Source organism: Penaeus vannamei, chromosome 23 (assembly GCF_042767895.1).
Source record: "Penaeus vannamei isolate JL-2024 chromosome 23, ASM4276789v1, whole genome shotgun sequence".
NCBI lineage: Eukaryota > Metazoa > Arthropoda > Malacostraca > Decapoda > Penaeidae > Penaeus > Penaeus vannamei.
Genome location: NC_091571.1, coordinates 25,858,751 through 25,871,250, shown reverse-complemented (window position 1 = coordinate 25,871,250; position 12,500 = coordinate 25,858,751). Strand labels below are relative to the sequence as shown.

Below are 12,500 nucleotides of genomic sequence, written 5' to 3'. Positions count from 1 at the left end.
AGGCCAGGAAGGTGGCCGAGCAGGCGCAGGAGCGGGGGCGGCGCCGGAGGTCCAGGTCGTCCGACCGGTGGCTGGACCACGCGGCGCACCCCGACCCCCTCATGGAGCAGCGGCTCATGGAGGCCAACATGATGGACCCCCGCATGCTCGACCCAAGGCTGATCGACCCCAGGATGATCGACCCGAGAATGATCGACCCCAGGATGATCGACCCCAGGTACATGGACGAGCCCTTCCCCATGGCGCAGGACCCCATCCGCTTCCCGCACCTCATGAGCTACCCGCCCATGACTCAGGCCGGGCCCCTCACGCCGGGCAACATGTCCCCGGGGGCCATCTCGCCCATCCCGCCAGGCCCGCCCATGGGGCCGCCCTTCCTGCCCATGGAGTACCCTCCGTACCCGATGTACCCGTACGACGTGGGCTACATCCCCGACCTGATGCTGCCGCCCCACCACCCGGCCTTCGCGGCGGACCACATCCCGCCCGAGTTCATGCGCCCCGAGTACCTTCCTCCCGACTACCCGCTCGACTTCCCGCTCGAGTACGGGCCCGCCCCCCACCCCGGCATGATGGGCGGGATGTGGGCCGGACCACGCCCGCGAGACGACTGGCCGCCGCCCACGCCACAGCAAGCACAGCAAATGATTCAGCGCGTCGTCAGGTGAGTCAAGATCTCTCTTTTCATGCCTGCCCTCCCTCTTATCCCCCTCCCCACTCCCTCCCTTCTTCTCCCCCCCGCCCACTCTCTCTCTCTCTCTCTCTCTCTCTCTCTCTCTCTCTCTCTCTCTCTCTCTCTCTCTCTCTCTCTCTCTCTCTCTCTCTCTCTCTCTCTCTCTCTCTCTCTCTCTCTCTCTCTCTCTCTCTCGCTCTCTCTCTCCCTCTCTCTCCTCTCTCCCTCCCTCCCTACCTCCCTCCCTCCCTCCTCCCTCCCTCCCTCCCTCCCTCCCTCCCTCCCTCCCTCCCCCCTCCCTCCCCCTCCCTCCCCCTCCCTTCCTCCCTCCCTCCCTCCCTCCCTCCCTCCCTCCCTCCCTCCCTCCCTCCCTCCCTCCCTCCCTCCCTCCCTCCCTCCCTCTTCTCGAGCAGCCTTGGCACACACTCAGCTAGATAGTTTGTCAGAAGTTCCCGAGTCTTTAAGAGCAAACGTTTATTTAATGGTTTCAATTTAACCTATATCACGCCCTTTTTGTAGCACGGAAGACGTCTCGAATTGCTCGATAGACAGGCGGGCCGAGAGAAGCGGCCTCGCAGAGGCGGCAGATAGCGGCTTTTGTGCAGCGCAGGAGGGGCTAGGACTCGCCGGAATAGATGGAGTGGGGATTGGGCGCTGGCTTAATCTGCGTGTTCATTCATGTGAACAACGTGGGTCTGACGCGTCGTCGTTCACGTGCGATTCGATGAACGAGGTCGAGAGGAAAGATGCCGAGGGAAAGAGGTCGCGCGGCAGGAGGAAGAAGAGGCAAGAGAAACGGCCCCGAGGCAAGCGGGCGAGGAAAAGCGAGGGCGCGCTCACCCCGCCCACCGCCTCCCGGGAGCTTGCTTGCAGACGCCAGACACGTTGCGAGATACACAACCGCTGAACTTGAAATGGCTTGCCTGGGGCGATTGCCGGACGGTGCAGGACGGACGACTCACGTTCGATCAGCTGACGAAGAAGGTGTGAGGAATCATGAATGACCACGTGACTCTTGCCACCTGACTTGCTCCCCTTGCCCTTTGACCCGAGCGGACTTGGCGTTGCATGCCGCGCCCTTCGCGTAGTGAGAGCGTCCGAAAGCCACTGGAAACGCCCTTGCGTTGTAGCCACCGCCCCGCCGTCGCCGTCCGACCCCGCTACTGCGACGGAACCGTAAATAGAAATAGATCTAAATCGCGTCACTTTTTCCGAGGCACGCCGTTCCGTGTCCGCTCCGGGCGAGGGACGCGCTCGGCAGTCGGCGTCGAAGGAGAGGGAAGGGCAGGTGACGGAGCGCGCCGTCCGGGAGGGGCCGGAAGGAATGACGTTTTCACTCGCCGGAATTAGGAAAAGGGAAGGATTCAGTTTCCGCTCACGTTCTCCCGAAGTTTGGAAAAACAAAGATACCAAATGAAATAAAAAGTATATGAGACAGTTGCTCCATTCAGGCCCATTTCTAATATATAATCAAGTTTTTTGTCCCGCGAACGTGTCTGGCATGCGGCCATTTGTTCGTGTTAGTTTTCGACTGATGCAACTTTTAATTTGATAAAGCACACGTTGGACAGATACAAGCTAGGGCCCGCAATGCCTAAAAGACTCGTATACATACGGGATGTGGGTACAGTACACACACACACACACACACACACACACACACACACACACACACACACACACACACACACACACACACACACACACACACACACACACACACACACACATACAAATACACACACACACACACACACACACACACACACACACACACACACACACACACACACACACACACACACACACACACACACACACACACACACACACACACAATCACAATCACAATCACAATCACAATCACAATCACAATCACTCACACAAACAAACAGATATTTATTTATTTATTTATTTATGATGTTCACCAACTAGAAATCGAGGTTGGTTCTCGTGTGTTCTCCCTCGCCCGTCTCGATAACTTTTCCTTATGTCTACGACGTACATTCAGCCCAGCGTAGCTTTTTTATATATATTTATACAATTCCCCCCTACTGATTCAGCAGACGTCCTGGCGCGTCCGGCAAATATCCTCCCCCGCCTTGGCCTCCCAATAACAAAGGGTCGAAAAGGATCATTCATTTTTTCCGGGGAAAGGACAGCCGCGATGTTTATCAGCAGAAAGGCTGTGATAGAGTAGAGAAGTTCGGGTCGAAAAGTTTTATTAGATCGTGGAAAAATCTACATCTGCCGAGGACAAAGGAATCAGGTGGAGACGCAGGATGGGAGTCGCGATTGCATCAGGCTGGTGCAATATTGGTAGTGCCAGGAGCCGTGCCCTGAGTCATGCCTGTCGCCCCGCTCTCTCGCATATACTCTTTTTTTCTCCTTATTTACTTCCATATTCTTCTCCGTTAACCCTTTCTTCTCCCATATGTTTTTCCGTTAGCTCTCCCTTCTCTTCTTCCTCTTTTCTTTCTTTGTTTCCCCTTCCTGTGTCCCTCTTCCCCTTTCCTCCCCTACAGGTCTTTCCTTTTCGGTGTTTATTTTCTCGTCCCTCTCTCCCTTTCTCCTCCTCTTCCCCACCCTTCTCTCCCTCTTCCCTTTACTCCCCGCCCCTCATCCTTTCCATTTCTCCCCTCTTATCCTCTTTTTCCCCCTCGCCCAACCTCCTTCCCTCTCCTCTCTCCCCCCCTCGCCTCCCTTTCCCTCCCCCTCTTCACCCCCTCGCGTCCCATTCCCTCCCCCTCTCTTCCTCTCCTTCCCTCTTTCGCCCCCGCTTTCTCCCCCATCTCCCTACCCCCCCTTCTCCCCATCTCCCCCCGCCCCGATGGCCCGAGATTCCAACTTTAATCATCGTAAAACAGTGTTGGACGGGGCTTTCAACTTTGACCCCCTCGCTCCCCCCCCTTGTCCCCCTCGCCCCCTCCGCCATTTAGAGGGTCGTTGACTGGCCGAACGCAATTGGGGGACACAAAACACAAGCGCGGGCAGAGCTCCATACGCCCCCCCTCTCTCTTTCTCTCTCTCTTCTCTTCTCTTCTCTCTTTCTTCCCCTTTTTCCTTCTCTTTCTTTCCCTTTTTCCTTCTCTCTTTCCTTCCTTCCTCCCTTCCTTAGTCCCTTCTTTCCTCTTTTCTTCCTTTCCTCTCTCAGTCTCTCTGTCCTTCTTTTCCTCTCTCTTCCTTTTTTTCATTCTTTCCTCTTCCCTCCCACCGACCTTCCCTATCACGTTCCCTTTCCCCCTCCACCCCACCCCCCTTTCCTTTTATATCTCTCCCTCAACCCATAACCCAAGGATAATTGTTAGTGTCAACACACACGGAACAACCCTCTCCTCCCCCCCGCTCGCACCCCCTCCCCCCATGTCCCACTAACCCCTAAGACATGTGTCCTTGATCACTAGGTCTTTGATGAAGGGAAATGGCGAGGTGTACATGCGTTAACCGGAATTATGCACGCAAGACCACAACTCGGGAGAGGGGGTTGGGTGGTACAGGTAGGGTAGGGGGGTTGGGGGGTACAGGTAGGGTAGGGGGTGGGGATACAGGTAGGGTAGGGGTGGGTGGGGGGTACAGGTAGGGTATGGGGATGGGGTAGGGTGTACAGGTAGGGTAGGGGGGTGGGGGGTACAGTTAGGGTGAGGGAATGGGTGGGGTGGGGGTGTAAGAACGGATATAGGAAGACGAAGAATAGGGATAAACAGCGATTTGATACGATTCCAAAAGAAAGGGAGGTAGAGATCTTTTTTCGGTCTTTTTTTCTTTCTTTCTTTTTGAAATTCTTCTTGGTTTTCACTTGCTGGTGTAACGAGTCCTCTTGCTTTCAGACCAGCTGTTGAAGCGATTACGATGCTCGGCTTTGCTAGTTTCTCTCACTTTCTGTCTTTTACTCTCTCTATTTATCTATCTGTGTCTTTCTAACATATCTTTCTCTTCTCTGTTTCTCATTTTCTTCTCTGTCTTTATCTTTTCTATTGTTTTTCTCTCTGTCTTCTGTCTTTTCCCTCTCTCTCTCTCTGTCTTCTCTCCTCTCTTCCTCTTCCTTTTTTCCCTCTCACTCTTCTCCCTGTCTCCCTCCCCCTCCCCTCATCCATCTATCTCAATCTCTCTATCTGTTTATCATCCTATATCTATCTCTTCCTCTGTCTATATATCTATGTATCTATCTGCCTTTGTCTCTTCTCTCCCCACTCTCTCCTCTCTCCCCTCTTTCCCTTCCTCTCTCTCCTCTCTCCTCCCCGCCCTTCATCCTCTCCATCTCCCTTTCTCTCTCCCTCTCGCTCAATCTCCTGCCTTTCTTGCGTGCGTGTTTGTGCGCCAGTTTCGACGTCTGGCTCAGCATCATATTGTCAGCGGAATTTTCTCTTTTCCTTTCTGAAGGACGACGTGGAGAGTCTTCCGTTTCTTTTTATTTCATTGTTGTTTTATGGGAGATCAGAACGATTTGCTATTTTTAGAATGTTAAGAGTATTATTTATTCCGCAGTTTAATCGCGTGAGTTAGGCCTAAAGTCTCGCCGTATTTTTGGTAACGGATTCTTAAATTCGGGGGGAAAAAGAGACACAAAAATCCGAGACGAGCGTACTGTACATTAGGCTCTTTTCATACGCCGGTATCATCTTAATTTTTGCGTCGTGCAATGAGGGAAGAACCGACATAAAATCTTATTTAATTTCCGGCCGCCCGCCCTTGCGAGCCCCGGGGGCGTACCTCGGAAGGATGCTGCTGCTCCTGTAATTAAGCTGATGTTGTACATCTCCGAGGCGGCTTGGGATGGACAGTCTCCGAGAACGTGTGCGCGTAGTTAGGTGGTTTTGAATACGCGTACATGCATCTGTGTGTTTGTGTGTGTGTGTGTGTGTGTGTGTGTGTGTGTGTGTGTGTGTGTGTGTGTGTGTGTGTGTGTATCTGTGCGTGTGTGTGTGTGTGTGTGTGTGTGTGTGTGTGTGTGTGTGTGTGTGTGTGTGTGTGTGTGTGTGCCTGTGTGTGTCTGTTGATGCATGCATACCTGAGTAGCTCAAGATGTTCGTGACCAGATATGATTAATGATGAGATTTGTAATTCTCTCTCTCTCTCTCTCCCTCTCCCCCTCTCTCCTCTCTCTCTCTCTCTCTCTCTCTCTCTCTCTCTCTCTCTCTCTCTCTCTCTCTCTCTCTCTCTCTCTCTCTCTCTCTCTCTCTCTCTCTCCCTCCCTCTCCCTCTCCCTCTCCCTCTCCCTCCCTCCCCCCTCCCCCCTCTCTCTCTCTCTATCTCTCTCTCTCGCTCTCTCTCTCGCTCTCTCTCTGTCTCTCTGTCTCTATCTCTCTGTCTCTATCTCTCTCTCTCTCTCTCACTCTTTCACACACACACACACACACACACACACACACACACACACACACACACACACACACACGGATGCACACCAGCTGTTTATTATCTACCATTAATCTTAAGCAGTGCATAATCGTGGGTTGGCAGTTGGAGATTTCTTCTTTTAGAATAAAACATGAACATTAACTAAGCTTTCCCAGCCCTTAGGATCTGGGACGCCGCGCCGCACGAGAGAGCGGGATGAAAAACAAAGAGAGAGATAAATAAGAATGAGTAAAATGTGGACAAATACTTTATATATATACTTTATGATGCGCGAATGCTCTCTGTAAGGATATGTGTACATAGAAAATGGATGTCCGCGAAGACTTGGGGCATGAGGAGGATGGACGCAAGAAAATGTACGCTGAAAATATGGAAATAATTATAATTTTCATCTCTTTCTCTCTTTCTCTCTTTTTTTTTTTCTCTCTCTCTCTCTTTCTCTTTCTCTTTCTCTTTCTCTTTCTCTCTCTCTCTCTCTCTCTCTCTCTCTCTCTCTCTCTCTCTCTCTCTCTCTCTCTCTCTCTCTCTCTCTCTCTCTCTCTCTCTTGTTTTTTTCTCTATGTCGGTTTGAATTCACGAATTAGCAGACGAGGCGCTGGCAGGAAGAGCGCCATGCTTTATCTCTGGGAATCAACTTGTTCCAACGAGCAACTTGCTGAGACTACATCTCTGCGTGTGTGCGTATGTGTGTGTGTGGGTGCGTGCGTGCGTGTGTGCGTGTGTATGTGTGTGTGTGTGTGTGTATTCGCGTGTTCGTGAGAAAAGAAATAGCCGGTCAGCAGTATTTCTCATTTCGCTGTGTCATTTCCCGGCCGTCTCTCCCGAAACCGTAGGGGGTCCCTCCTCGCCCCCCCTTCTCCCCCCCATACCTCACTATCGTCCCCCCCATACTTCTCTCTCCTCCCCCTCCCCTTATACCTCTCTATCGTCCCCCCTTCCTCCCCCTCCCCTTCCCTCCCCCTCCCCCTCTTTCTTCCGTACCGTCTGTCTGCCCGTGAAAATTGAGATGGATTTCTCTATCATCGGATGAGATTCCCCGGGTAGACCGGAGTGGTTCTTTCGCCTGGGGTGGGTGTGGGGGGATGGGGAGATGGGAGGGGGGGAAGGGGGTGGTGGGCGGGGGGGAGAGTTTCGGGAGAAGTTATGGAAAAGTTACGGAGACTTTGCTGTTCCTTGTTCGTTTGTCCGTAGGTGGTTTGTTTCGTCTTTTTCATGAGGGGGGAGGGAAAGGGAGGGGAAGGGGGAGGGAGTCCTGATCGCATTGTTTACACGTGAAGCTTTTAGAGTTAGCGGCGGGGATGGGGGAGGGTAGGGAGGGAGAAGAGGGGAAGGTAGGGAAGAGGAGTATGGGGAGGGGAAGGGTATGGGGAGGTGAATTGCGGTAAATAGCGACCATTGTGTCTGAAGAGAACAGGAAGTAATGGAAGGATATCAGACGATTGGAGGAATGAAAAGGGGGGGAGGAAAAGGAGGAAATAACCAAGGAATCGAGATTGGATAAAAGAATAACGGGTCAGGATAAAGAAGATCGTCAAATAAAACAGATAAAGACAAGGAAAGAGACGTGGAGAGAGAGAGAGAGAGAGGGCTTGGAGGAAGGAAGGGAGATAAGAGAGAATGGAAGAGGAAGGAAGATAAGAAAGAAGGAGACACGGGAGAACAGAAAGAATGGAGGAATATGAAACGAGAAATAATAAAGAAGGAGGCACGGAAAAACAGAAAAAAAAGAAACAAAGAACAAAAAACAAAACAAAAAGAAATTAAAATAAGTCATCAAAAGGGGGAAAAAAGAGATAAAACAAAGAAGGAAGGGAAAAAATGAAATTTCCGACTAAGAAAAGAAGCTAAAGAGGGAAAAAAAATCAGGAAGGAAGACAGGAAAGGAAGAGGAGGAAGAGGATTGACGTGATCGGAGAAGAGGGCTGTTCAAGAGCGAGGAAGACGTCCCGCGATGAGTGGCGGAAGAATTGGGTGTTTAGGGCGAGACGAGGGCGTGAGGGAGATAATGGGGAGGAAATTGAATGGACGGAGGAGGCAGGGAGGAAGGAGGATGGAGGAGGCAAGGAGAGAGAAGGAGGAAGGAGGATGGAGGAGGCAAGGAGGGAGAAGGAGGATGGAGGAGGCAAGGAGGGAGAAGGAGGAGGAGGCAGGGAGGAAGGAGGATGGAGGAGGCAAGGAGAGAGAAGGAGGAGGAGACAGGGAGGAAGGAGGATGGAGAAGGAGGGATAAGGAGGAGGAGGTAGGGAGGAAGGAGGGAGGAGACAGGGAGGAAGGAGGATGGAGAAGGAGGGATAAGGAGGAGAAGGAGGAAGAGGAAGAAGAAGAAAAAGGGTAGGAGGAAAGGAGGGTAGAGGAGAGAGAGGATAGTGTGTTCGATATGGGAGAGGAATTAGAAATAAGAGGTTTTTAAGAAAAGGATAAGTGAGAAAAGAGAAGAACGAGGGAGAGAGGGGGGAGGTGAAAAGTAGAGTAGAGAGAGAGAGAGAGAGCGAGAGCGAGAGAGAGAGAGCGAAATAGACAGTCCCAGGCACATTCGCAGACAAGCAAACAAATTATCAAATAGGAAGAGAAGCAGAAAAATAAATAACAGAAACGCGAAACGGAGTACATGAAAGGAGAACCTGCGAAGGAGTCGGACAAAGAACTGCAGTCACCCTGCGGTACCTCGGCCATTACTCACCAGTAATCAGAAGGACGTGGAATGCTGCCTCCTTGTTTAATTAAAGTTGCATTCTGAATTATCCTAACTGTTTCCCGAGATGAGAGCCGCGCCAGGTTAAAGGCAAAGCCGGTTGTTGTTGTTGTTGTCATTTTCTTTGTTGCTTTCTTTATTTTTTTTCCTTTCTTGGATGGTATTTTCTTTTGTTTTGGTTTTGCTTTACTCACTCTCTCACTTCTTTCTCTTTCTTTCTTTCTCTCTCTCTCTCTGTTTCTTTCTCTTTCGTTCTCTCTCTCTCTCTCTCTCTCTCTCTCTCTCTCTCTCTCTTTCTGTTTCTCTCTCTCTGCCTCTCTCTCTCTCTCTCTCTCTCTCTCTCTCTCTCTCTCTATGTGTCTCTCTCTCTCTATCTCTATCTCCACCCTCTCTTTCTATCTCTATCTCCACCCTCTCTCTCTCTCTCTCTCTCTCTCTCTCTCTCTCTCTCTCTCTCTCTCTCTCTCTCTCTCTCTCTCTCTCTCTCTCTCTCTCTCTCTGTCTCCCTCTCCCTCCCTCTCCCCCCCCCCTCTCTCTCTCTCTCTCTCTCTCTCTCTCTCTCTCTCTCTCTCTCTCTCTCTCTCTCTCTCTCTCTCTCTCTCTCTCTCTCTCTCTCTCTCTCTCTCTCTCTCTCCCTCTCCCTCTCTCTCCCTCTCCCTCTCCCTCTCCCTCTCCCTCTCTCCCTCTCTCCCTCTCTCCCTCTCTCCCACCCTCTCCCTCTCTCTCCCTCTCTCTTCCACCCTCTCCCTCTCCCTCTCTCTCCCACCCTCTTCCTCTCTCTCCCACCCTCTCCCTCTCTCTCCCACCCTCTCCCCCTCCCTCCCTCCCCCTTCCCCTCCCCTCTCTCTCTACTCTTTTTTTGCCTCCTTTAACTTTTTTAGTCTTGCTCGTACGACAGTTGCTTTCTGCAGACGGTATGTATTCGAGTTGGCCGTAATGCATTTCTTTGTTGTTCTATGCAACTGCGTCCCAGATCCACTTTCTCAGGCTGTGAATTTATTTTATTATTTTCTTGCTGGCTAAGTGGGAAGGAGAGGGGGAGAGGTAGAGAGAGAGGAAGGGAGGGAGAGTGAGAGAAGAGGAACAGGCGAAGAGGAGAGACAAGGGGGATGAAATGAAAAAATGGGAAGAGAGAGAGAGAGAGAGAGAGAGAGAGAGAGAGAGAGAGAGAGAGAGAGAGGGGGGGGGGGAGGGAGAGACAGATAGACAGACAGACAGACAGACAGATTCCGAGAGAAGCAGGGAGAGAGAGAGAAAGACAGCGCTCGGGAAGGGGGCAACATCGGGGTCACCTCTTCATGGGGCGACAGATAAAGAGAGGGGTCGTGATGGCAAAGGGGAGGGAAGGGAGTCCGAAGGGTAGGAGGGAGGAGGGAGGGAGGGGTCCGAAGGGTAGGAGGGGAGGAGGGAGGGAGGGGGTCCGAAGGGTAGGAGGGGAAAGGGAGGAGAATAAGGGAAGCGAGAGAGAGAAAGAGAGAGAGAGGGGGAAGGGGAGAAAGATGAGAGAACCTCAGGCTGGCGGTGACGGTAACGGCGGATTTGTCCACACTGTCAAGCTATCATATCTCGCGGGTTTTGAGCGCGCGAGAAGGGCGAGGAGTCACGTAGAGAGGGGGGGGCTGGCGGAGGAGGGAAAGAGGGGGGGTAAGGGAGGGCGGTAGGGATGAGGGAGAGGAGGGGGGGTGTGGAGAGGGAGGGAGGGCTGTAGGGGGTGAGGGAAGAGGAGGGGGTGGGAGAGGGAGGGAAGGCAGGGGTGAGGTGAGGGGAGGGGAAGGCTGTTGGGGTGAGAGAGGGGAGGGTAGGGTGACTTAGGGGGGAGCGGGGGTAAGAGGGGTGTGGAGGAAGGGAATGAAAGGAAAGGGGGAGAGTGAAAGAAAAGGTGGAGAAGGAAAAGAAGGGAGGCGAGAGGAGGGAAGGCGAAAAGGAATTGGGGAGAGGAGGAGGGGAGAGAAGAAAAGAGGAAAGCAAGGATGGGGGGAAGAGAAAAGAAAAGAAAAGAAGAGGAGAGGGAAAAGAAAAGTGGAAGAGAGGGGTAGGGGCGAAGAGAGAGAGAAATAGGAAGAATGAAAAAAGAACTAAAAAACAAAGAATAAGGAAAAAATAGAATAGCGAAGAAGAAAAGACAAAGGGGGAGAGATACGAAGAGAAGAGAGGAGATAGACACTGGAAAGGATTTTTATTTTGGAGGAAGGAAAATGGGAGAAAGACGGGGAGGGGGAGAGTGGAGGGGACGGCATTATTTTGAAGGGGGGACTTGAGAAATTTTATGGCTAGGATTAACGTTAGGGTTAAGAAGAAACGCCAGTGATAGCTTTAGAAAATAGCGTTTTGGTAGATGAAGAAAAAAAACATAGATGTGGGAGAGAGGGAAAGCGATAAGAAAAATTGGAATAGAGGGGAGGCGATGAGAAAAAAAAGAAAAGTCAGATGGTTGGAGATAATTGGGGGAGAGAAGTAAACAAGCGATGGCCTGCCCCCCCTCCCTCCCAACGCCACCGAAATGGGGGAGAGGGAGACAAAAGATAGACGAGTAGACGAGAATAATACACTCAAAGACAGACCGATAAACAAAACAAAGGCAAACATACATACATCGATGAATAAAGAGAATGAAATGCATAAGAGAGGAGAAGTAGAGAGAAGACGAGGATGAAAGAAGAACAAAACAAGAGATCGACCCCTCCCCACCCCCACCCCCAACACACACTTTCCCTCCCTTCGTAATGTATATGTGATGCAATAATTTTCAAGAACACAAGGAATTTAGGTTAACACGGAATACACAGATGCGAGAGAGAGAGAGAGGAAGACAGAAAGAAATAAGGAAAAGAAGAAGAGAGCGAGAGAGCGAGAGAGCGAGAGAGCGAGAGAGCGAGAGAGCGAGAGAGCGAGAGAGCGAGAGAGCGAGAGAGCGAGAGAGCGAGAGAGCGAGAGAGAGAGAGAGAGAGAGAGAGAGAGAGAGAGAGAGTAGAAGAAGAAGAGAGAAAAAAGAGAGAAGGGGGGGAGCGAAAGAGAGGTAGGTCAGTAAAAGCACGTGAATGGGCGCCTGTGTGTGCCCCGTATGTCTGCTTTAACCTGCTTGCGGTTGCATGGGTTAATAAATGAGTAAGAGCGTGCGAATGTAAGCATGGGAACTGGCTTAACCTTCCGCGTCCCCCCCCCACCCCTTCCCCTTTTTCCATCTTTCCATCTTTCCCCTCGTCCCGTTTTCCCCTCCCCCCGCCCCCCTCCTCCCACCCACCCTAAAAGCGAGCGTGTGTGATGCTCGTAACCATCGGCAGAAGCAGGGGTGGCGTCGCAGTACTGATTCAGTCGTGTTACTTTCATCTCTCTCTCTCTCTCTCTCTCGCTCTCTCTCTCTCTTTCTCTCTCTCCCTCTCTCTCTCTCTCTCTCTCTCTCTCTCTCTCTATCTCTCTCACTTTTCTCCCTTCCTCACCTTCCCTCTCCTCCTTCTCTTCCTTCCAACTCACCTCTCCTCTCCTCCTCCTCCTTCTTCTTCTCCTTCTCCTTCTCTTTCCATTCTCCCTCTGCCTCTCCCTCCTCCCTCCCACCCTCTCTCTGGGGACAGTAGCTGGCGTCTGGGGTCGAGCGCACTCAAGATGCTCCGCGTGCGTCGTCGCTGTGGGTTGGCTGAGCGTCGTGGCTCGCTGAGGAGAGCGGGGTGTTTGTAAGCTCGTTTAGTAATTTTATTAACTGATAAGATATTAATTGATGATGGTAATGATATATGTTTGTACCTTGTTTGTAAGCCTTTAGTAATCCACTGCAGGAACCTT

The 12,500-nt window shown here is 51.7% G+C and overlaps 1 protein-coding gene across 3 annotated transcripts in view; it reads left to right on the top strand.

Annotated features, from left to right (window-relative positions):
• Nucleotides 1–12,500, top strand: part of LOC113812510 (serine/arginine repetitive matrix protein 2) — a 497,858-nt gene that overhangs the window by 369,347 nt on the left and 116,011 nt on the right. For all 3 annotated transcript variants that reach the window (XM_070137814.1, XM_070137813.1, XM_070137812.1), the window contains exon 2: nt 1–664. This exon is cut by the window's left edge. In XM_070137814.1, the coding sequence (XP_069993915.1) occupies nt 1–664 (664 nt within the window). The remainder of the gene's footprint in view (nt 665–12,500) is intronic.